The sequence below is a fragment of the Megalobrama amblycephala genome, linkage group LG1 (genome assembly GCF_018812025.1).
Source record: "Megalobrama amblycephala isolate DHTTF-2021 linkage group LG1, ASM1881202v1, whole genome shotgun sequence".
In the NCBI taxonomy this organism is placed as follows: Eukaryota; Metazoa; Chordata; class Actinopteri; order Cypriniformes; family Xenocyprididae; genus Megalobrama; species Megalobrama amblycephala.
The window spans coordinates 64,006,447-64,031,476 of NC_063044.1; the positions used below are offsets into that span (position 1 = coordinate 64,006,447).

Sequence of the window (25,030 nt, forward strand, 5' to 3'; positions counted from 1 at the left end):
TCCGTTTGCATTTTTATTATTTCGAGAACCGTTCATCCAATCGACTTCACAGGGGAGTGCAGTGTCGCATTTGGTGCAATATAGATGGACACGCGAGACGCGACACATTCAGAATTAATAAACTTTTAGTAAACTACAGTTAGAGCAGCGCGAGCGAGAAGCGGCGCACCTCACGCGGGCAGGGCCTATGCTCCGAGAACGGACACTGCACTAGTGATATAAAACGCACACACACAGGTCTGTTAAATTAAGCAATACTTTTAAGGTAGTCTAATAATTGTCTGACTAACAAATTGACACAGAAATTTAAACAAAGAAAAACGAAATTAAGTTAAATTAAAAACGAGATTAATTTAGATTGATAATAACGGGTAAAAATGCTAATACATTTTGTCTATTATTCTATTTTCCACAATGTCAAAGCAACAAAACACAAGCTCAGACATGCACAAACTCCGCTGTTCTGCGCTCTAGCCAGAGAACACTCCCGTTGCTGGAACACGCGTCGGTTCTATTTCTAGCATGCACGCGTTTTCTGCGTGGCTCGAGCGCGCCTGAGACGCGTGTCTCAGTGTGCAAACTCCAACCTGTTAAATATGGGAGCCGAAATAAAAACGGACACGCCACGCAGCTGAGTCGCTCACGCAGCCAGTGTGTCGCCGGCCTTATTCAAGGGGGAATGAGAACCGTTTTTTATTTTTAATCTAACGAAACAAAAAGCCTTCTGAAAAGTAGCTTGTGCCATAGCCTGCCTTCAGTCAAGAATGACGATAAACGCGTTCTCTCATTGAACATCTTTTATTGTTTCACGTGCTCATTTTTTCACAAATGTCAAAATTTTCCTTGTCTGGGATTTGCGCACAATTGCGTGACAGTGATGAACAGCTTGAAAGCCTCACAAATATGAAGCCTTAAATATCGCTATCGCCCCCTGGTGGCTTGCTGCAGTACAGGTAATATGTAAAAAATAACATAAATTTGGAATTAGAATTAGTATATCAAATAATAACATACAGTATTAGGATACAATTCGAATTTTATTTTATATTACGAGTATCTGGCCCTTACAGTGTCTGCAGTGAAAAATTCTGGCCCTTGGACAAATATAGTTGATGACCCCTGCCCTAAATGGACATGGTGAAGGAAATAAAAATAAGTCAATGCTTTTGCGTTTTCTCGCAAATGTTTTGTGTTCCTCCAAGAAACTTTGGGTTCTTTGAAAGCGTACGCAAAGTTTCTTGGCGAGGGAACGCAAAACATTTGCGAGAGAACGGAAAAGCATTGACAAATATTTTTTCCTTCATATCGTATTTTTCCTTCACCATGTCCCTTTAGGGGCTTCGTACAGGTGAGTGACGTATTACCTGAGAAAACCATCCCGCTAGGTCTAAAATATAAACAGTTGTAATCATAGTGAATCACGAAGACACGCTTTGGAATTGATGATGAATTGACTCATTGTTTCATTTTTTTTTTTATTTCGAACAAAAACCATTACATAGTGTACCTTTAACTTCAATGTTAACATTATATTTAATAGTAATTTTAATAATATTTATATTAATATTGATGTTTATATTTAAGATTCTTTGTAATATTTAAGATGAATCAAATAAGTTCATTCATAAGTAAATTTGTGGCATAGATCATGAGAACTCTTTGCACACAAGGTCAGGTGTTCTTGTTTCTATTGAAGCACAAGATGGATCATTCTCGGATCATGCTGGAGAACATGACCAACAAAATGATTCAATCAAAATGATTTTCTCCTCAGGAATCTTGCATGTTTTCTCACATGCTTAATCTTATGACTGAGCAATGCTGATTAAACCTCAGTTCTCTCTCTCATTCTGATTTCTGTTCCTTTGTCTTCATGTGTTCCAGCCAATGGATTAATTGAAAAACGATAGGCCTGTTGCTAATGTCTGGTGCCCAGCTTCTTCAATGCACCACTAAGTCAGACCTCCACGTCATATAGCAACACACAGTCTGGTATCCCCACAAACAGACACACACACGCATGACAAAAGGTGTTTGCTCAGCTCCGACGTCACAATTTTGTGTCCCCCTGTGACCTTTCTAACTAATGTGCACACACACATGAATAGATAGCAAGGCCGAAAACGCAGCTGGAAGCTCCCTGTTTTGCCAAAGCAGCCAGTGGAGAGAAAGAGAAAGACATGCAGTGAGTGCTCAGTCAAGGTACATTGGTCCTGCATGTGGAGCAAAACAAAGCAGCTGAGATTCCATCAGGCATTTCCCGGAGTATATAACTATTTAAGCAGTCAGATGTACCAGCAGATCAGTCAGAGGTCTGTGCTCTGCTGGAACAGGACCCGCGTCTTTACTTCTACAGCCAAACAATTTCTGAATTGGGCAAGAAACATAAGTTTAATTCAATTTGTATACTCCCTGAAAACTGACCTTATTATCTTACACAATTTTAATTCTCAAGTAGGTTTATCTTGTTTTAAGGATGTTTACACATTTTAAACAAAGAAAAGACTTGAACTGAAACTTGAAGGAACAACTTTAGGTCAAGCAAAACAGCCTTACATAAGTTACTGAGGCAGACAAACAAATGCAGGAATGCCCTTTTCTCATTAAACTCAATCTTCTTCCCATTCCATTCCCTTCTCTCTTGCTCTCCCACTTCTATTTATTCTGTCACACGGACACTTGACTCTTTGATTTTAATCTGATCATCACACATTTCTGGTTTGAAGAAACACAATCTGGACTGCAGCACATAAACACACTGACACAGAAAACAGAAATTAAATATATCTCTCTATCTCTCTCTCTATCTATCTCTCTATCTATCTGTCTATCTGTCAGTCTGTCTGTCTGTCTGTAAAAATATTTGATCACTAGTCTGCTCTGTACCACCTCATTACCAAAACTGTTTATGAAAGTTATTTACTACACACACCCAGTGAACAACCTTGATATGAAGAAATATCAAGGTTGAATGTGGCAACATCAATTATATCTGTTTTTTAATTGACTGAATTGGGTGTTAGACTACCAAGTAACAAGCAAGTCACCTAGAATCAGAGGGGGAGAAAGTATGAAACCAAAAACACAGAGATTAGTGGCAGCAGGGAGTGAGAGAGGGTGTTGTCAAGCTAGCTGGTATGACAGGAATCCTGACACTCATTAGGTAATTGGTTTTGGCAGATACCAAATGTGTGTGTGTGTGTGTGTGTGTGTGTGTGTGTGTGTGTGTGTGTGTGTGTGTGTGTGTGTGTGTGTGTGTGTGTGTGTGATATGATTTAGCAAAGTATGAGGTAAGTCAAGGTAGGGCACTGTCTGTTTGGTTGCCATGTGACAACAAAGGAATCAACAGACTTTGAGTTGAGAGAACAAATTCAAAAAGAAAGCTTTTTAAAGTGTGCCATGACAGATGAAGTGGGAAAAAAAGAAGATTTTAGTGCTAATTTTCTCACATAGCAATAAATTGGCTAAATAAATCTGGGGCCAAAATATATTTGAATCTTATTAGGCCTACTATTTGTTGTAAATATAATAAAAAAAAGTGATATAAAAGAAATATGTTTTTCATATGTTGTTCAAACCAACCTTTAAATGTAAAAATATATTACAAAATAAATAAAGCTAGGCCTATTTTTTGAATGTTATGCCGAAATATGTTTATCTGGAAAAAAAATAATAAACTAAAATATTATAAATACATGCATATTAATGTATTTTCCATATTTTCCATATATGTGTTTTGCTAAATGGACGTATCAGCTCTATCAGCTATGTAGTCTATGTAGTATTTTCCAGATTCGTGCTTTGAATGTAGTACAAAGTTGTTGTTGTTGCTGTTGTTTGTATTGTGTGTGTTTTGAGGGACTTTTAGTTTATCTGATTATTTCACAGAGCTACATATTTTAATTCGCTTTCTAAACTAAAATAAATTGAATGGCAATATACAAATTTATCTATGAATTACCATATCATGATCCCGCCCATTTTACAAATTCTACGCTCTCATTGGCCGCCCTCTTTAAGGGCGGGGCTTGTGATGAGCCTTGTGCTTGGTAATGTTTGTCCGCATTCTCAATCTCAAACTGAGTTACCGTTGCTTGGACGTAGGCGTGCGGGTGATCTGTCGCGGTTCTCAACAAGTTCTGTGAGTTTCTTGGAAACCATACTGTAGTTTTACAACATTTGCACCACGTCGAACGCTGTGATAAACTTTTCAAGGGAACATTTCGCCTCTGCAACAGTTGATTTCTCTGAGCATCAACATTTCCCCCACCGCAATTGGCTTGAATAGCGCTCTATGATACTGACCTGATGGACTGAACTTTCATATTTCTACTCAGTACTTCAGAGAACGCAAGGCATTATCCCGCAGCAGGACTGTAACGGCAGACGACACAATGATGAACAGGAACGGAGTGGTCACAAAGATTCGCACGCGGATAAGGAACGACCCCTTCAAGAACAACTATGACCTGGTCGGCAGAGAGCTTGGCAGGTAAAAACACTGTAGATTATCTGCCGTATGAACAAATTAGTGCGCTTAAAATGTCAAAATATGTACAAGACATGTAGTCATATGCCCGCAGGCAGTTTTGCAAATTTGGGAACCGGTGTGAGAATTAATTGGGGGAGTAAATCACCGCCCGTTGGAAGCCAAAGAGATTTGTTTGGCTCCTGCGCGTGTAATCTGAGGATCAATTGGATGGATTTTAGCCCTTATTGTAACTTGTCAGTACTGCAAGCGAACTACACAGATTGATACAATAAACGAAATGTTTATCGCGCATTTGTACACCTTTTGTGTTTATTATAAAGGGACAGTTCTGATTCGCTTCGTTCCCTTGCAGGTGATTCAATCAGGTGAATTAGTATTGTTTTTTTCTAAACGAATCGTCGTCGTTTATGCATATTTTTTTTCACCAAGTTTTGTGAAGCCCATAACTGTTTTACTGGCTTTTCCTCTCTGCAAAAACTGATTAGAAGGCAAATCATTATTGTTACTGAGCGAGTCATGTTTTGAAATTTATAATTACAGTATAGCTTGATGCAATGCATGGTAGTTGAATAACTGACATCTCATTGTTGTCATTTGTGAGGCAAAAGTTTATGATGTTTGTTTTAGTCAGACTCATTTCGGTCATGAACGAATAGGTTGATTAAATGATTCAATGACTCAATAATTACATCCAAATAGGCTTGTTGCCACCTACTGGCAACATGTAGAAAAGGGACACTGAATGAATCATACTGAATCATTTAGTGAATGGATTCAAAATCTTTGGTTCACTTTGATGATTCAAAAGTGAACTCTGGACCACCTAACGTTCTTATTGGCATTTCCCAGGGGTGCCCCTCGTGCCTGAGTACAAGACTTGGATCCTTTCAGTGTATTTTCTCAAGTAAACAAAGAATTTGAAACATGTAAATTCAGAGCCGCTCAGGGCTCATGTATGATGGATATAGCGCTGCTTGCCGTGACATTGTTCTCTAACGCTCCACTGACTAATTATAGACAAGATGGTATCGTTTGACCACTCAAACTTGTTTTCTCTTGGACAGATGTGTTCATTTAGAGTTAAACATTCATGCTGTGCTTGTTGATAATTGCATGGTGTGTTTCTGCTGCCTTTAGGTGAACTTTTTCCAAGTTGCTGGATTTTAATTCTCATTGCCATTCCGCATCGTTTAACCCAATTTGATGGGTAATTTGTGGATTGGGTTGTAAAATGTCTTGATTTGGACTGGATTTAGTTGGTATTTGGTTCTCTTTTATTTTTGCCCCACACTACATGAGATGTGAGGATTCTAAAGCATGAGTTTTTCCTATAATTAAAGTGCCCAAAAACACCACATGCGTGAGTCACAAGGCAAGTCACAAAGGCTTTTTTTAATAATGCAGTCTATCTGATTTGCTTACCATAGTGGTGAATTGAATGAGCACTGGAGGAATGCAGATGTTGGTGGATATTGATGTTGAGATTAGGTAGGCAGGAGGCGGCGGTCACACAAATATCTCGCATTCTTTCAGCGTAACCTAATCTGATTTCATCCCTTCCCATCTTTCTCGTTATCATATATTGACATATGTTGCTTTCATGTAAACATGTGATGGTAGCTTTGCAGCAAAGAGGTCAACATGTCTTGTGATTTTTCCCAAACGAAAATCTTTTTTTAGTGATCGGTCAGCTTTTTTCAGCTCATAACACATCTGTTGGCCTAGATTTTTCTTTTAGCTTGTGCACACTTCCACTCATCCCACTGGAGTTGATGGAGTACAACGTAGACTGTAAAATGTACCTTCCTTTTGTATGTGTGTGAGGCTGAACGCACTCGTCTTGCTGAATGGCCAAACCATCTGGACCTGTTGTCAGCACTCCATTCATTTGATACAAAGCACCAACAGCAATTTCCGTATTCTTCAGCTAGATCAAATCCAAAGTTTATTCCCAGACAACTTGTTTGTTTATTTGATGGAAGATCAGTTTAGTTATCAGTCGTGTTTAGGTCAGTTTCCATTTCCTGTCATTTTCTTCCCCATGTTTTTGAATTCTTCTGATTTATAACAATAGTACTTGTTCTCATTAATGTTTTGATTACCAAAAGTTGTCACTGGTGTAGAAATGGACAGTGTGAAAGAACAAAATGTGAAATGCTGAAATCTACCAAATAAACTTGTGTCCGTTCCACTTAAATATCTGCCGGTTACTTGTGGGAAGTGGATGTCCCAGTTTATTAAAGTTCTTATGAGTTGTGTCCCAATTCGGTGAGATTAGAGGGTATTTTTAAGCGTATCATCTTTGGAGCTCCTCCAGAGTATCCAAAAACGGCTTTAACCCCAACCTTCAAAATCCCATCTCGGATCATGCACCAAAATATAATCTATTTGAGGAACTGCATCCACAGACGCCTTCATATACAGCATTTTTCCATTGACTTCATTCATGTTTTCAACCTTTTTTTCTCCGTGAAACTCAACACTTTTTCTTCTTCTCGCTGTGCGGCTGTTTTGGTAATCTGCACTTTTTATCCTCAGGAAGCCAATAAAGTTCATGAGTTCAGCTGAGAATTCAGTGATCCTCTATCCGAGGTGGTCTGAAGTGAGGAATGTTCTACTGCAGAATTCTGGGATGCTGACTGAGCCTTCTGCCATACCAGTAGCAGACAGGCCAGCTGTGCATGTGTTGCAGTTTTTCACTTAATAATGGGGTTGTACGATTTCCCTTTAATAACGGATTGAGACTGTATATCTTAGTGTCTAAATGATCTTGTGTTTGTGTCTTCATGCACACGTGCATGCTTTTGGTCTTTAAATGTTTATACATTCTTTGACTCTCAAAGTAGACATGTTTCTAACCATCTGGGCATGAGAATGAAACTGAGAGATGGAGGCAGACAGACAGTGAAAGAAGACGGTGTGATTTTTACACAGGAAGTTTAACCACCACAGTATCTGGGTCATCTTTAAAAATGAATGTTCGAGAGTCGTTGTTTTAGATGACTGAGTACATTCGTAAGTAGAAAAAAAAAAACAGATGTTTCAAAGTGTTGTGGGAAATTTACTGGTTCTCTTTCATCTTTGGTGCTTTGTGGAGTGCTGAACAAAGTTGAATTTAATTGTGAGGGGTAAAACCACAAAAATGTATGTATAGTTTGATATCTGCTAACTCTTTCGAGCTCGCCTGACCCTTCTGAGCAAGAGGGCAAGAGAAATGTGAGCTTGGCAGAATTATGGCAGCTATGCGATGCCCTTTGACCTTGTCAGCTCTCAATCTTATGGTTGTTTTTGCAATTCAGAAATGTGTACATTTTATTTAATGTCTGCGCCATTCAAAACAATTTTTTTTTTTTTTTTGTCCACAATTTCCTCACGTGCTGAACTAATGGACCTCAGGGTTGTTCTGAGAGTTGGCATCATTGCATGCTCTGTATTCTGACTGTGTTCTGAGTCCAGAGAGAGCTTAGACGCTGGAACGTGCTCGCTTCACTTCGACCCTGCCAACCACACTCACGTTTAGCAGGAAAACCACTCCAATGCTGGCAATGAATGCTTTTTGGCTTGTACCCTTGGAAGTTTTCAGAGGATTTTAAGTGTTCTACAATCATGGGGATTGTTAACAGCAAGACCAAACAACAAAAGCTTTTAAACACCCCATGAAATTTAAGTTAATGTTCTGTGGCCACAAAAATGTGTATTTAGTAGATATAGATATTAAAATAGTCTTTTTTTTTCTTATAGAAAAGTTGGCCAATATATTGCATTTTATGAAATCACAACTGTGTGCTCCCTGCCTGTTTGTCATTGAATTAATTTATTTTTTTAATTTATGCACATATTTATTTTAGTTAAGTTCATTTATATGGAAGCTTGTGTCCGCCACTGAATAAAAATTTAAAAAGGCAATTGCGACTTTTTTTCACAATTCTGACTTTTTTCCCTCAGAATTGTGAGTTTAAATCTCACAATTGCGTCTTATAAAGTCAGAATTGCGCGATGTAAACGTTATATCATGACTTTATAACTCACAATTGTGAGTTTATCTCAATTCTGAGAAAAAGTCAGAATTGCGAGATTTAAACTTGCAATTGTGAGATAGTCAGAATTGCATGATATACAATTTGGACTTTTTTTCTCGCAATTGCAAGCAGAAAACAGTCGCAATTTCCTTTTTATTTCGTGGCAAAAGTATATTTGTTTTTTTTCCCCCTATTACTTTTAGTGTATTTTAGAGGGTTAGTCCTTCCCTACTTTGTTCAACAGCATGTCAACACAGGAAGGAACGCTTGGCCATTTCATTAGGTCTTAGAGATGATAACTGAAAGCTCAGTCCTAAATCTTTTATTTTCGCCCTGCGTTTTTGTGTGTTCGTGTCAAACTTTTAAGTAGGGTGTTAATGGAGAGGTAGATGGGAAGAGACAAGCAGCGGACAGAGGAGAGGTCACCCGGGGGCTGTATTTTGTTTGTAAGTGCCATGTTTGGGCTTTGGCTGAACTAGACGGTGGCAGGAGTGGACACCATTGACTCTCAATAGAGTAGATAGAGGAGTGTTGGAAAAGTGGGTGGTCTGTCTGTCAGGGTCCCTACCACACACACAAACTGGTGTCTCTTTATGATATGGCCTGAAGAGGAGGTGTGGTTAAGAGCCATTTGTCCCTCTCGCAGTCAAACAAGAGAATGCCTACGCTGACAGGCCTGTGTGCAGCGCCCCGTGTGTCTTTTGACTAATAAATGAGGCGTTGGGAGGCAGCAGGAAATCAGTGTGAATGAGCCTATGTGTGTGTGTGAGCAGCCTCGGATGGCTCCAACTGTCAGTCTTATCATTTTGGTGTCAGGCTCTCATTGAAAACAAAGAAGAGAGGGAGGGAATGATCATGAAAAGTGTCAAACTGACGGGTTAAGAAAGAATAGAAGGTTAATTTCACCATAGTAGGTGTCATCATCAATAGATCATCAGCCTAATAATGAAATCAAATTTTTCTTTACTTAGAGACAGAAATTATAGGAATCGCTCATTTGTTGCTCCCTTATGCTGTTCTTTTACAATAGAAAAGGAATCTTGCAGCTTTTTGACCACAGCTGTTAAGCTCCAAAAAAAAACATGATAAAAGCATCATAAGTATGTGCATATGACTTGCATATTAACATTATGCAATTGAAAAATCAATTTTCATTTGTTGAAGACTTCCTTGTAAAAGGGGATTGATGACTAGCTCATTCTGTGTGACAAAGATGAAGCATTTTTAAAAAAATAACACATCAGTTGGCTTATCAGCCTGTAACACTCTGCAACCACGTCTTTATCTGCAGGCTAACTTTATGAACCAGTTTTACAAGTTTAGTACTCTCTGATATTTAACGAATGAAGAAATATTTACTATTTTTAAATTTATTAAACTAAATGTTTTGTTACCTTTTTAAAAAAAAATTTAAATTTAAGATATTTTAATAATTAAATACAATTAAAAATATATTAATGCAATTAAATATAATATAAATATTAAATATACAAATGTGCAATTGTTATTTTTTTTTACAATTTTTTTTTTTTTTTTTACGAATATACCACAGAACAGATTATTCTGGAGAGCTGTGTAATAAAAGTTGTTTGTGATGTTTAATAGAACAACGTGAATGTCATTATTCAAAGTGTTTATATTTTGATTTCCTCATTCTCATCCCCTAAACATTCCCCACACCGTTTATTTAATCACTCTTCTGTGTATGTTTGTGTGCACGCAGGGGCAAGTTTGCAGTAGTGAAGAAGTGTGTGGAGAAGACTACTGGCAAGGAGCATGCTGCAAAGTTCCTGAGGAAAAGGCGAAAGGGTCAGGACTGCCGCAGTGACATTCTGAACGAGATCGCGGTGCTGGAGTCAGCTGAGGCGAATCCCTATGTGGTGGCACTGCACGAGGTCTACGAGACCACCACAGAGATCATCCTCGTATTAGAGTGGTAAGACACACTCGCAATTATGTAATGACATGCCCTGACCGTGAAAGCTTAGCATAATGCGGAGTGTTTTATGATGACTTGGACGTTGCGCACCGTAATTTTGTTATTCCGAGTCACTAGGGCTTTTGAAGATTAGAATTACAGGCACAGAGAAATGGCACAGCGGGCAAATCAAAACAGGAATTTTTCATAACTCCGTTGTTTGAAAGCACTTATATTTGGAGCTTGTGTTTGTCTGTACCTTTCTATACCACAAACCACATTGAACTAGTTCTTCTTTGAACTGAGTGAGCTGAATGTTCCATTACAATAACCAAAAAGAAACGCATGTATAATTTCCCAAGTGAGAATGTGGTCGGTGTTTTGTTCGCCTCTCGTGAAACGTCAGCTCTGAATGTTTCTGAGAAAGCACCCCAAAGCGAGTGCACTTTTTCTGACCATGCTGCAACTGCCAAAATCAGACAAAAGCGGTTTCCTTCGCCTTGTCATTTTCTGCTGAAGTTTAGCAGGCCTGACCAATAAATGTCAAGCTATGTGAGTTTCACAGCTTTTAATTTAAAGCATTGATGACCTAAACTCACTTCATTACTAATCTACAGGATTACTTTCGCCAAAAATAAAAACGGCCATAATTTACTCTGCTTTATATTGCTTTAAACCCTTATGGCTTTCATTGTGGAACACAAAATAAAGTTTTTAAAACTTAAAATCACCATTCATTGTAATTTAATTGGAAAAGAGCAACGAGCACATTCTTCTAAATTTCTGCTTTTGTGTAAAAATAGACTTAAAGGTTTAGTTCACCCAAAAATGAAATTTCAGTCATTAATTACTCCCCTTCATGTCGTTCCACATCTGTAATACCTTTGTTCATCTTCAGAACACAAATTAAGATATTTTTTGATAAAATCCAATGGCTCTGTAAGGCCTGCATCGCCAGCAATAACAGAAAGCCCAGAAAGCTACTGAAAACATTTAAAACTGTTCATGTGACTACAGTGGTTCAACCCTAATATTATTTTATTAATTATATTATTAAGTGATGAGAATACTTTTTGTGCGCCAGAAAAACAATATAGTGACTTTATTCAACAATACGTGATGGGCGATTTCAAAACACTGCTTAATGAAGCTTCGAAGCTTTACGAATCTTTTGTTTTGAATCAGTGGTTCAGGATTTCAGTAAACGAGGCTTCGTTACGTCGTAAGTGTTTTGAAACTTCAATAGCTCACGTGACTTCGGCAGTTTGATACACGCTCCAAACCACTGATTCGTAACAGATTCGTAAAACTTCATGAAGCAGTGTTTTGAAATCGCCCATCATTAGATATTGTTAAATAAAGTCGCTGTTTTGTTATTTTTGGCGCACAAAAAGTATTCTCGTCACTTCATAATATTAAGGTTGAACCACTGTTGTCACATGAACTGTTTTAAATATGTTTTTAGTAGCTTTCTGGGCATTGAAAAAGGGAGTGTTATTGCTGGTGATGCAAGCCTCGCTGAGTCATCGGATTTTATCAAAAATATCTTAATTTGTGTTCTGAACATGAACGAAGGTCTTATGGGTGTGTAACGACATGAAGGTGAGTAATACTGACATAATTTTTTTTTTTTTGGGTGAACTAACCCTTTAATATGGGTTTCGAATAACATTTCTTCCCAAATTAATTATTAACATTTAGGAATTCACCACATATTTGAGAAAATGGTTTACTGTATATTTTCAGCTGAAGTGTAATCACATAATTTTTTGTTTTTCCAGTAACACAGTAGCTGATAACGTTCGCTAATGAGGAGGAAATGACATGTCATTAAGTTTTAAATGCTTTTCGTAAGCTCTCTGTGTATCTATCAGTTGAATCTCCCTGATTTTTTTTTTTCCCCCCCTTAATTTGTTGAAGGCATTTCATGGTTTTTTTCCCCTACTGACTGTTTTTGCAAATTCTGCGTAATATCAACAGCCTGTTATTTTTTTTTTTTTATACGTGTCGTGTGCGTCAGTCTGTATAGCGAGGCAGGATGCTGACTGGTTGAATGACGGTGGTTTTGAGAATTGGTAGATTGCATCTGCTCTCTGTCTCAAAGGTAACTAACAAAAAAAAATTCAGCCCACTTGCTCCACACCACTAAGCCACTTCCTCTGTAGAGACAGCTGTATGTCAATCTATCACATGTAAGCACACCCATCGGCATGCTTGCAGAGAACCAATGGAGTATTACCTTATAAGGAAGGTAACGCTTCTTGTCTTTTGTTAATTGTTGTGTAAGTTCAGTTAAGATCTGTGTGAAGTCATGGTCTGTTTGATCTGTTTACACATTATATATGGGCCTATATTATATTATCTATATAGTATTATATATAAATATAAATCCTGTTTATATTTCTATATGAATAAATTATTATATATGTAATATAAAATATTGTATTATAAAAAAATATATCCCGACTTTTATGTTTTGCAAATTTGCGTGTGTTAGAACAGTATGTCCGGTTTGGTAGGGAATAATGCGTCTAATTGTTTTTGCTCTTGCTTTCTGTTTGTTAGTTAAATCCTTAAACCTCATGTGGGAAGGTTTAGCAGTAGAAACCGGTTAAACCGAAGAGACACAAAGAGATGCTTCAATTTCCATTTCCTGTGGCTTTTCTTCTAAAAGCAGAGCTGCTACTTACTCGCGCTTGCATGTGCAATATATTGCCACATCCTCTGTTGTCAGAAAACAAACCAAATTCTCTGCCATTTAAAGTTAAAACCCAAGCTATTGTAAGACTGAAAATAAAAAGGTCATAATTACATTTACCAAACATACAGACACCCCAGACAAACACCAGCATCAACTCTTACATAATCGTACTAGCCACTGCTTTTACTAAAGCCAAATGTTATGTGTGTTTAGTTGTAAAATGGGATTATTTTAGATCAAGTAACAGGCCTATCTATAAGTCGAGCTGCCAGGAAGAGGATATGATGCAGTGTTTATAGATTCTTCTTTAAACTATCGTTTGTACTTTTGTGGTCTACATTTGCACATTTAAGGATCTAGTGACCAGAAGAGAGACTTTAGGTGATGTTTTCTTGTTTTGAGCCGTAAGAACACACTATCAACCATCCACAACACCACAGCACAGTTTATCACACGCAAGTGATGGTCCTTGGAAAATGTGAAACACTAGTTGAGTTACTCTATCTGTAGTAATCTGTTTTTCCTTCCTTAAACGAAACGAAATGAGGCCCTACCTTGCTCCCGAGTTTGACATTTATCTTTCTAGGAAAGCTCTTATGTAAGTCTCTTTGTTCCGAGTTTTCATTTTTATCACCTGCTTGATCAAACAACCTCAGAAGTCTGAAATGGACCATTCAGTGGCGGCTTAAGTCCTTTTTGACAGATGCAGATGTACAGTGTCCAACTGCCTCTGGTTTAGCCCATTGTTGATCCCCCGTACAATAAATCCAGAGAGACAAGACTCTGGCACTTATGGAAATTTGACAGTTTTTGCTTTTTAAGACTGCTTTTTTAAAAAAAAAAAAGATATTGAGCACATGCTTCATTTGCTGTTGGAATTTTCTGATGTTCCAAAACAAAGTCATAATTATTAGAACCAATGCCTGATACTCCATGAATTAAGGAATTATCAAGAGATATCAACCTCAGAACCACTTAATTGATGGTGTATCTAGTATTGGTGCTAACAATTTTGTATGTATCCCTGTTACTAAATTAAAGGAGCTTTCTCACTAGTTTGTTTCCATTTGATTGGTGCGTAGGTATGTGCACAAGCCATCCTAAATCATGGAAGTAAATCACTATTTACTACAAATGTGTTTCTTAGTTACTTGTCTTCAGATAAATTGCCTTTGGAGAGCATTCTTCTCATCTTTTGCGATATGCAAGGTTCTCTTCTCATAAAAGGGGAACTGCGCTCTTGGTGGTCTTTGTAGCGGAGGAGCATATTTTTGTCCTTTCTTTCTGTTCCAGAAAATGAAGTTTATTTGAGCAACAAATCTTTGCCTTTGCTCCACATTCTCATGGCTTAAATCCACTGAGTAAACTTGCAATTCATCTGTCAAGCGTTCAGTGTTGGTTTTCATCGTCTGGTTTACCAGAGCAGCAGCAGTTTGATCAGGTGAAGTGGATGAACATGGGACGTCAACATCGCCAGCCTTTAAGCGTGCGATTTACGAAACCACTGCTCTTCTTGAGTCAGTCATAAATCTAAGTCAGTCCATGGAACCACTTTATAGATGCTTCAAATTTTCTGCCTCACACGCACGACGAAACCAAAACATGTTTTTTTTTTTCTGTCCATGAAAGGCTGTGAGGATTTGACCCTGCACATGTGTGCGCATTAACAGACCTCTTTGGGATATGTTTTGCTGATGTTACTTTAGAAGATGGTGACTTCGGGGAATTTAGAGTGGAGGGTTTATTCCATTAGAGTGAAGAGCTTGAGTTGTTGTGATGTGTTTGATTAAAGGGGGCTGAAAGGTTCCCAATATCCCAGTGTCCTTACTTTATAAGCCTCCAGTGGCTCATCTGATTAGCGATACCCAGAATCCCCTATTTATACAGCTGGATTCAACTGTTATGTAATAGACACTACACACACAAATACATACAGACTCTCCACTGTAGATGAAAAGCATGTACATGAGTGTCTATGGGAGAGAGCGTTTGTGTGCGGCCCGAAATTCACTACACATGGTCCTGATTTTCTCAGTCTTTCATCGCCCAAAGGAGTATCCGCCTGCAAATCCTCATGGTCATGGTAACCCTCGCCACGGTTACGCAAGATGAAGTTCCACCCCCTCAGCCGTTACCCAAAAGTCTCCTCTAATTTAATAATTGGCAATCTTGTTGGAGAGGCCCAATTATAATGTGTAGAAATGAGAGCAAACACCTGGCATAGTTCAAACCGCTCTATGTGGGTGTTGGTATGTAACCTGTGTAGCTACTATTGATTTTTTTATGAGCATTTTTGTTAAGCTTAGTTAGATGCTTGATATGATATCCGATTTTAGGATGGTCACATGAGGGTGTGTTTGTCTTTTAGGGTGTCTCTAACCATGGATGTATTTAATAGGATTTTTTTTTTTTTTTTGCAAGCTAAAACGCAACTTTGTGATTTGGATTAATCAATCCAAATCATGCATGTTATATATGAGAACGTAATATTTGAGATCTAAATTGTAACGCACTCGTGCTCTTTCTGTCTTTCAGTGCTGCCGGAGGTGAAATTTTTAACCAGTGTGTTGCCGATAACGACGAGGCCTTCACAGAGAAAGACGTCATCCGATTGGCCAGGCAGATTCTGATGGGTGTGGCCTGTCTCCATCAAAACAACGTAGTTCATTTGGACCTTAAGGTGAGGGTTAGGCATTGTACTATGTGTATGTTTGTGTTTTGCGCGTTGATCATAACGATCATCAGACTGTCTTACTTGAGATCTAAAATGTGACTGCTGCCCATTTATTGTCATTTGAAGGTGTTAATTCAAATGTATCAATGTCCACAGTAATTCATTAACTTGCTGTATAATGTCTGTGTATGTGGTTGTAACAAAGTGGGTGTACAAATTTTGTGCTACAAGAGCACACCTTGGATTTTTAAATTTTTTTGGTTTAACATTTATTGCGTAATAACATCAGGTGGAGGTCAGCGAAAATGTTAGATAACATTTGCATAAGTAATGTGACTAAATTACTTATTTAACCAGACCTGTTAAAACACACTCTCTTGTAATGATGGCACACATTGGTTCAAACTAATTTCATCAAGTATGCAAATTCTGGTGTCTAAAAGCTTTGAACGGATGTAATCTGGTATCACACCTGCTAGTTTTGTGCCTCGGGATGTTAGACTGAATTAAACTCTTGTTTGATTTTTGTTTGAACTTATTGGGTGTGTGCTTAAGTTTGAAACTGTTTGATAAATGGTATTAATGCGGTGTTAAAGAAGGGCACTGTTCACATTCATTTAAAAAGCAATTAAATGAAAGATTAGTGCCAGTATTTTTCTTATGGCTTTTTTTTTTTTTCTTTCTGTCTGAAGTGTAATTCTGTGTTTCCTTTCTCTCACACTCTTCATGTCTTCTCCAGCCTCAGAACATCCTGTTGACGAGTGCTCAGCCTCTGGGTGACATCCGTATTGTCGATTTCGGTTTATCTCGGAGGGTGGACAGCGTGACGGAGGTACGGGAGATCCTAGGCACTCCCGAGTATGTGGGTGAGTCCGACGTCCCTCGTTTGCAAACCTCAAACCCTCTATGCATGGCATAACTGCTGCTGCTGCTGCTACTGCAAAAAAAAAAAAAAAACGGATAGAGATTAAAGGTGAAGACTTGTCAGCTCAGTATAGTGAAGAGGAGGTGTAAAGCGAAAGCTTGTGTAGGAAACCTCAGTTATAGAAAATCAGTAGAAAGATCAAACATGAAATGGTGTGAGCAGGATGTTTTTGATACTTGTATGGGAGCACTGAGATAGTGAAATTTTTTTGTGTGTGTGTGTGTAGCTGTGATGTGAAAGGTTATGAGATGTGTTTTTTTTCTTCTCTTTTTTTTTAGCTCCTGAGATCCTGGACTATGAGCCCATAAGCACAGCTACTGACATGTGGTAAGTTGAACTTATTGAGTGTCCAGAGTTCAGACATGTGTGTGTGAGTATCTGTTCGTGGTATTTGACACACATATGAATGTTATGTAAAGGCTATTAAACGTTGTGACGACATCTAGATAAATGGACCTATAAAAGCAGATATAAGTTGCATGAAGCATTTCTGTAATCTAGTAGTACGATAAGTGTCAGTGTTTATCAGCATGGTAAAGTCAGTGTGTGCAATCCCTTTACAATCCACTGATAATTTAGAACAATCCCTAGAACGTTTACCCGCATTTACTGGATGGAAATGGTGGTCGTCTCGCACACATTGTCTATATTTTTCGCATCATTCTGCTCTGCTTAAACAACATGCAGTTTCCTTTTTTCATAATTAGTGGCAGTCGCTTAGGCGATCACTATTACTTTTGGTCATTAATTAATTAGAACAAACATCTAACTTCAAGTGTGAGCAAAAATCTAAACGTAAATATTAATAATGATTTTTGCCTTAGTTTAGTCACAATGTAAATGAGCTAGACAGATCTTTTCTTCCGTATTGTGACACTGATTATCGAAAAGAAAGAACCAGGTCCCGCCCTTTATTATCTAATGGTTGTTGATTTGATGGAGGCAGATGTGATGCAAGTTTGTAGTCGATTGTAAGAAAGAGGCAGGGTTTAAAGAAAACTTGCGTAAAGCAGAACTAAGTAACTTTTTTTACCTTCATAAATAGTTTTCTAAGTCCTTACGATGGTTAATTGACTTGTAGTGGTGTGTTTGAGGCGTGCACTAACCCCCTCTGTCAGACGCCAGAAAACAGCACTTGCAATTTGAGCTGCATCGACCCGACACAATCTCGCCTCATGTTCACGTCCACGCGAGAGTGACAAAATGCTTTACGGTAATTCAAAAACAATGTATATATTATGACTTTATAAGACAATTTCGAAAATTACCCACCTCCATCGAGATTTCTTGTACTGTATTTGCAAAATTACTGCGCTGGTGAGCGTTGTAATCCAGAGCTGCGCTTGGAGTATTTACGAACTGTAGGGGGAGCTTCGCAAATCTTATTGAGTTCCGCTTTAAACCAGCCCAAGCTTTGTTGGTCTGAGCTGTTTTAAGCTGGTCTCCCAGCCTGATCAGCTGAGAAATGCCTAAAATCTATCTAAAACCAGCTAAACCAGGCTGGGAGACCAACTAAAACCAGCAACCCAGCTTGGGCTGGTTTATTTATTTATATACTTTCAGGTTTATGTTACTGTCTGGCGATGAAACGGGTGATAAGTCACATTTGAAAGCGCGTTTTTCCTCTATACTGATCTGTGTTGCTGCTTTCCCCCTACAGGAGCATTGGGGTACTGACTTACGTGATGCTGACAGGCGAGTCTCCTTTTCAAGGAGAAGAAAAGCAGGAGACTTTCCTGAACATCTCCCAGGTTAACGTGGACTACTCCCAGGACGTCTTTCAGGGCATCTCTGACCTCGCTGTGGATTTCATCCAGTCACTGCTCATCAAAAACCCTAGGTAGGGGAAGTTGGCTGTTATTCGTGAGTGTGGATGTGAAATGACAGTGTCCCACTCCAGTTTTGTTTAGGCAAACTTGCATAACCTGATTGATGTAGTTTGCTCTGCCCCAGACATGTAATCTCACACTTCAATCTCGCATTAAAGCGTAATGACCTCTTGGTTTAGAATATACAGTGAAATGATCCTTGCAGTCTTACTGGTTTCCCACATCCTCGGGCTCTTTTGCTGCTACTGACGAATGGCGAAAGCATTTTTGGGTCTGTTGGTGTAACTAATGGCAGACCTGCCACCATCACGGCTCTATGGGAACTGATATTAGCACAGTCTGATCCAGGACCATAATCTGCACCCCATAAAACTTAATGCTTATAGATCATCGGCACTGAGAGAGCACGAGAGGAAAAATGAGAGCTTAAAGCTATGTGGAAAAATTCCTTGGTGTGTGAGTAATTGGGGAAGGAAAAATCCTGGGAAACTAAACGACAGAATCCTTCATATTTGCAGAACTGATGAAGAAACCAAATGAGAACTTTAATGTGCTTTAATCATTATACAAATAAGCACATTCTTTAATGTTTTCATCAAAGGGCTAAATCTGCAGTCTTTGCTTTGTGAACAAAGTGCTTATTTTATTTTACTTTATTATTTATTTTCATTGTAGTTGTCGTCGTCATCGTTATTTATGTGGGGTTTTTTTTCATTCACTTATTCCATACTTGTTTTTTTTTAGCATTTGTAGTGTTTAACACTAAGGTTATGCTTCATCAGCTTCATAATGCACCTCTGGCATCTCAGGTTATGTAACTCCAGAGGTGAGTGGCTCAGGCCACTGATCTGATGGATATTATGAGATTCCTCTTTGTTCCCATATGTTTTGAATTCCTGATCCCTTTCCGGAATTTTCCTTGAGAAATAATTTTTTTTCTTTTCTTTTTTTTTTTCCCCTCTCTAGAAAACGAGCAACTGTGGAACAGTGTTTAAATCATCCCTGGTTAATGGTCGACGCTCATCACCACACTGTTGACGAGCAAGAAGCCAGCCAATCCGAATCAGAGCCCGAGAGTCCCGTCCCTTCCCCAGAACTTGTCGTCATCCCTTCGTATCCCACCTTCCCAGGCCAGGGGGAGCTGAAGACGGGTCGGGACACTTTCATTTTCACAGAACCGTTCCAATCCCGTCCAGAGATACAACAAGAGCTCATCTGTTAAGCGATGGACATAATCGCCCAATCGGAGGGCCTCTTTGTTAACGACCGAAAGACTTATCCTACCGAACTGGTGCGGCCTAGTTTGGACTGGACAGCGGCGGTCTACTCAGGTGTTTGCAGCACCTTTTGTATGTGCATGTGAAGTCTTTGTGTTGTCTTGTGTAGGATACGTACCGTAGCCGTCCGGGTCTGTGAATGCGAGTCAACCTCCCTTATGACCACAGAGGTGCGCGCGTGCGTCTACAACAGATCTGAATGAGATTTTATAAGCCCTTAATAAAGCATATTTAAGCTCTTGGTCAAGGTTCTTAACTCCTCCACAGCAACGAACTGTTTATATGTTGAGAGTGAATTGAAACTTCTCTGCTGTCTGTACTTGGTCCAAATCTCAAGTCGGAGTCTCCGCAGGAAGTGCCTGCTGCATTGTAGGAAGGAAATGGAAAGCTCTGATGAATGGACTGATGTTTTATTCACCGTCGCTGTTCATTGGATCAACATTTTATGAAATATTATGAAGAACTGGCGCTGCTGCTTTCTTCAGAACAGTAGATTTGACATTGTTATGCTTAAGAAGTGGCATCTGCATTTTAAAGAACTGATTCACAGACTACTTTTGTTCTAGCACTTTTGGTGGGAAAAAAAATGTATACTCAAATTTCTCAACAAGCACATTTAAGTAGTTCAAGATGGCATGGTCATACATATCCGCAACCACTGTTTGTTTGGTTTCTCACACCATTTCTGTACCACTTTTTCTGTTCTTATTCATGACAAGTTTGCTATAATTGCACAAATGTCTTATACCGTTGTTTTGTTTTCGAAGGGCATGTTTGCCTTGTTATAATATATTCTGTATGTTGTTATTATGTCTGGTAGGGCAACATTGGTATCGTAAGGTAAATTTTCCAAGTCTTCAGTGATGGAGCGGGGCTCTCAGAAGGTTTTCTGGGATTTGTGCGTTTCTGACAGTTGTGGGAGAAGTTTGCATTTTGAGAAGAACAGAGCACAACATAACAAAAGGCTTTGATAAATGTATATTTTTTATTTTAAAAAAAAGAATGTAAAAAAAAGTATTTTTCTACTGTTGTGGTATTTTATGATTTAATATGAGAAAATTAAATTGTAATATTAATTTCGTTTTTTTTTTTTTTTTAACCAGTTGTGCTTATAAAAACTTTGCACTTGTGTCCATTTGGACTACTTATATGTATTATTGGCATGCCTGGCAAGATATTGAAGAAAATAAATGATCATTTTGTATTAAACGTATAAAGAATCTTGTTTGCTTAACGTCTTATACACTGTTCAAATGTTTGGTTGGTAAGATTTTATTTTTTAAAAGTCCCTTATGCTCACCAAGGCTAGATGTATTTGATCAAAAATGCAGTAAAAACGGTAATATTGTGAAATATCATTACAATTTAAAACAACTGTTTTCTATTTTAATATACTATAAGATGTAATCTGTTCATGTGATGTCAGCTGAATTTTCAGCATCATTACTCCAGTCTTTAGTGTCACATGATCCTTCAGAAATAATTCAAATATGCTGATTTGCTTTTCAAGAAACATTTATTATCAGTTGAAAACAGTTAATATGCTGCTTAATATTTTTATTAAAACTGTGGACAGCATTTGAAAAATGACAATGCAAGAGTCTTTACTGTCAATTTTGATCAATTTAATGTGTCTTTGAGTATTAATTACTTTGCGCTTTCAATACTGTAAATATATTTATTTTATTTATTAGATAAACCCAGCCAAGAGTTTAATAGATTTAACTTTGTAATAAGTTTTCAAGATTTTAATTATTTTTTAGAAATATGCATGATAAATTCATGACAGATTACCAAAAAAAAAAAAAAAAAATGCAAAAAATGATTCTTCATTGGACTAAGGCATCAAGTTTCCACATTCCAACCAGTAAGGTTTCAGGAAAATATGAAATATTGCTCTTCATTGCAGTTTTCATAACCTTGCGAGGCTGAGGTAACCACTTGAAATGACTTTGGCAAAGAGAATCCCACCTTTCAAAGAAAATGATGGATTTTTCTCACAGTGTTCCTTTAGAACGATGCAGTAGATTCTGCATTTGGATGCCAAACTTACCATCACTATTAGTTGAGACATGAACTCGCCTTACCCTGAAGCATCTGGCGTGATTTAAACAATTGTTGGAAAGTGAAAACTAACTGGAAAATATTACATATTTTTATTTCAGTAAATTTGCTTTGACATGAAACTCATTCTGCCTGTCATATTGAGAATGAATTCACTCTTATGCGCATCTCTCAGTTGCAGTATGTGTACGATGGGAGCTTTGGAAGTACTTGCTGTCATGGGAAATAAATGGTGCATTTCACCCTGTGACATCCTACTGGACTCTCAAGAAAGTTGTTCTTGATAGCTAACTTTTCATTACAATGACATGTGCCTTTACTCTGAATATTCAAACATGCAAACAGGAAATGCCAGTCTGTGTTTAAGAAGAGAGCATGTTCCTGCATTCCTCTACACACACACAGGTTGGACAACATTGACATCTGCCAATAATTCTTGTTTTAATGTGTTTTTCTTCTGCATGTTAGCATTCTTCCTGCACACACACACACACACACTCCTACCCTGGTCTCTGGAGTTCCCGTTTCCCAGGGGAATTAGAGGAACGCACTGCTGTTTTTCAGATGAGCTGATTCTCTTTCCTGTCCTTTCTTTTCGCATTCCTTCTGTATCTGTCTTCACCTTCTAACAATACTGCATTACTTCTGCTCACTCCCAATATAACGATGGCCAATATAATATTGATATGTACATAATATAATGACAGTATGCATTATATTATGCAGATACAGATATGCATAATTAAAAACAAACAAACATAAAATTGTTAAAATGACATCCTGAAATGTACTGCTTTTTCATTATAAAAATGTGTAGTTATTAAAAAACACATAGAAAACAAAAAGTTTGATGGGGTTCAATCTTGAATCTTGACAAAAAAAGGTTCTATATGTCATGTTTAAAGGGTTACTTCAATTTTTTCTACCGATAAAGTGTTTATGAGCTGTTAAAATTGATAATTAAAATACATTTTAAAACTAAATCCATAAAATGATCCCATAATGGGAAGCCCTAAAAGGTTCTGTATGACGTGACTGACAGAACATTTTAAGGTTCTATATAGAACCTTTTCTTCTAAGAGTGTTTTCTCTCTAATTTTTTGTAGGTAGGTATGTACTTAAAGGAACTGTATATCCTTGATATGATGAAACGAGCCACACTGCAACGATTGGCCGCTCTGTGTTTGTTTAATTTCTGAACCTTTCCTCAGTTTTTCTTCCCTCCCTCATACTGTGACATTATGGTGAAACTCATTCTGAAATGTCATCTCTAATCTCATCCTCCAATTCCCCACAGCAGAGGACCGCTGTAACAAGGAAAATTCCGGAAAGGAATCAGGAATTCAAAACATATGGGAACAAAGAGGAATCTCATAATATCCATCAGATCAGTGGCCTGAGCCACTCACCTCTGGAGTTACATAACCTGTGGATGCCAGAGGTGCATTATGAAGCTGATGAAGCATAACCTTTTTTACAAGTTCTGAAACATAGACAAAATAGTCTGTTGGTTTGGCAGGTAATGTTCAGTCGCAGGTTTAAATAATTTGGCATAAACAAAACAAGATTAGTGCTTTAGCTTTTTATTTTACAACCTGAATTCCAGAAATGTTGGGACGTTTTTTTTTTTTTAAATTGGAATAAAATGAAAACTAAAAGACTTTCAAATCACATGAGCCAATATTTTATTCACAATAGAACATAGATAACATAACAAATGTTTAAACAGAGAAATTTTACACTAAATGAGCTCATTTTAAATTTGATGCCTGCTACAGGTCTCAAAAAAGTTGGCACGGGGGCAACAAATGGCTGAAAAAGCAAGAAATTTTGAAAAGATTCAGCTGGGAGAACATCTAGTAACTAATTAAGTTAATTGATATCAGGTCTGTAACATGATTAGCTATAAAAGGGATATCTTAGAGAGGCAGAGTCTCTCAGAAGAAAATATGGGCAGAGGCTCTCCAATCTATGAAAGAGTGCGTAAAAAGATTGTGGAATACTTTAAAAACAATGTTCCTCAACATCAAATTGCAAAGGCTTTGCAAATCTCATCATCTAGAGTGCATAACATCATCAAAAGATTCAGAGAAACTGGAGAAATCTCTGTGCGTAAGGGACAAGGCCGAAGACCTTTATTGGAAGCCTGTGGTCTTTGGGCCCTCAGACGACACTGCATCACTCATCGGCATGATTGTGTCAATGACATTACTAAATGGGCCCAGGAATACTCCCAGAAATCACTGTCGGTAAACGCAATCCGCCGTGCCATCTGCAGATGCCAACTAAAGCTCTATCATGCAAAAAGGAAGCCATATGTGAACATGTTCCAGAAGCGCCGTCATGTCCTGTTGGCTCATTTAAAATGGAGTGTTTCAAAGTGGAAAAGTGTTCTATGGTCAGACGAGTCCAAATTTGACATTCTTGTTGGAAATCACGGACGCCGTGTCCTCCGAGCTAAAGAGGAGGGAGACCTTCCAGCGTGTCATCAGCGTTCAGTTCAAAAGCCAGCATCTCTGATGGTATGGGGGTGAATAAGTGCATACAGTATGGGCAGCTTGCATGTTTCGGAAGGAGCTATGAATGCTGAAAGATATATAAAGGTTTTAGAGCAACATATGCTCCCCTCCAGATGTTAACTATTTCAGGGAAGGCCTTGCGTATTTCAGCAGAACAATGCAAAACCACAGACTGCAGCTATTACAACAGCATGGCTTCGTCGTACAGTAGAAGAGTCTGGGTGCTGAATCTTTCACCTATAGAGAACATTTGGCACATCATTAAACGAAAAATGCATCAAAGTTAACCACGAACTCTTCAGCAGCTGGAAACCCAAATCAGGCAAGAATAGGACCAAATTCCAGCACCAAAACTTCAGAAACTCATAACCTCGATGCCCAGACATCTTCACACAGTTTTGAAAAGAAGAGATGCTACACCATGGTAAACACGTCCCTGTCCCAACTATTTTGAGACCTGTAGCAGGCATCGAATTTGAAATGAGCTCATTTTGTGCATAAAATTGTAAAATTTCTCAGTTTAAACATTTGTTATGTTATTTATGTTCTATTGTGAATAATTGTGTCAAACCTGTCAGGAATAATTCACCCAAAAATACATATTCTCTAATC

At 38.1% G+C, this 25,030-nt stretch overlaps 1 protein-coding gene across 1 annotated transcript; it reads left to right on the forward strand.

The window, feature by feature from the left end:
- Window positions 1-3,952: 3,952 nt before the first annotated feature.
- Window positions 3,953-21,055, forward strand: stk17al (serine/threonine kinase 17a like). Its single transcript, XM_048209223.1, has 8 exons — window positions 3,953-4,141; window positions 4,338-4,492; window positions 10,235-10,447; window positions 15,666-15,810; window positions 16,544-16,670; window positions 17,008-17,056; window positions 18,390-18,569; window positions 19,525-21,055. Exons 1-8 carry the CDS (start codon window positions 3,953-3,955, stop codon window positions 19,778-19,780), a joined length of 1,314 nt encoding a protein of 437 aa, XP_048065180.1. The 3' UTR covers window positions 19,781-21,055.
- The last annotated feature ends 3,975 nt before the right edge of the window (window positions 21,056-25,030 follow it).

What these genes read in the sequence shown, in the direction of transcription:
- stk17al (XM_048209223.1), top strand. Translation starts at nt 3,953, where the DNA reads ATGAATTACCATATCATGATCCCGCCCATTTTACAAATTCTACGCTCT. An exon ending in GTCGGCAGAGAGCTTGGCAG is followed by an intron (nt 4,493 to 10,234) that starts GTAAAAACACTG and finishes GTGTGCACGCAG; the next exon opens with GGGCAAGTTTGCAGTAGTGA. An exon ending in TAGTTCATTTGGACCTTAAG is followed by an intron (nt 15,811 to 16,543) that starts GTGAGGGTTAGG and finishes TGTCTTCTCCAG; the next exon opens with CCTCAGAACATCCTGTTGAC.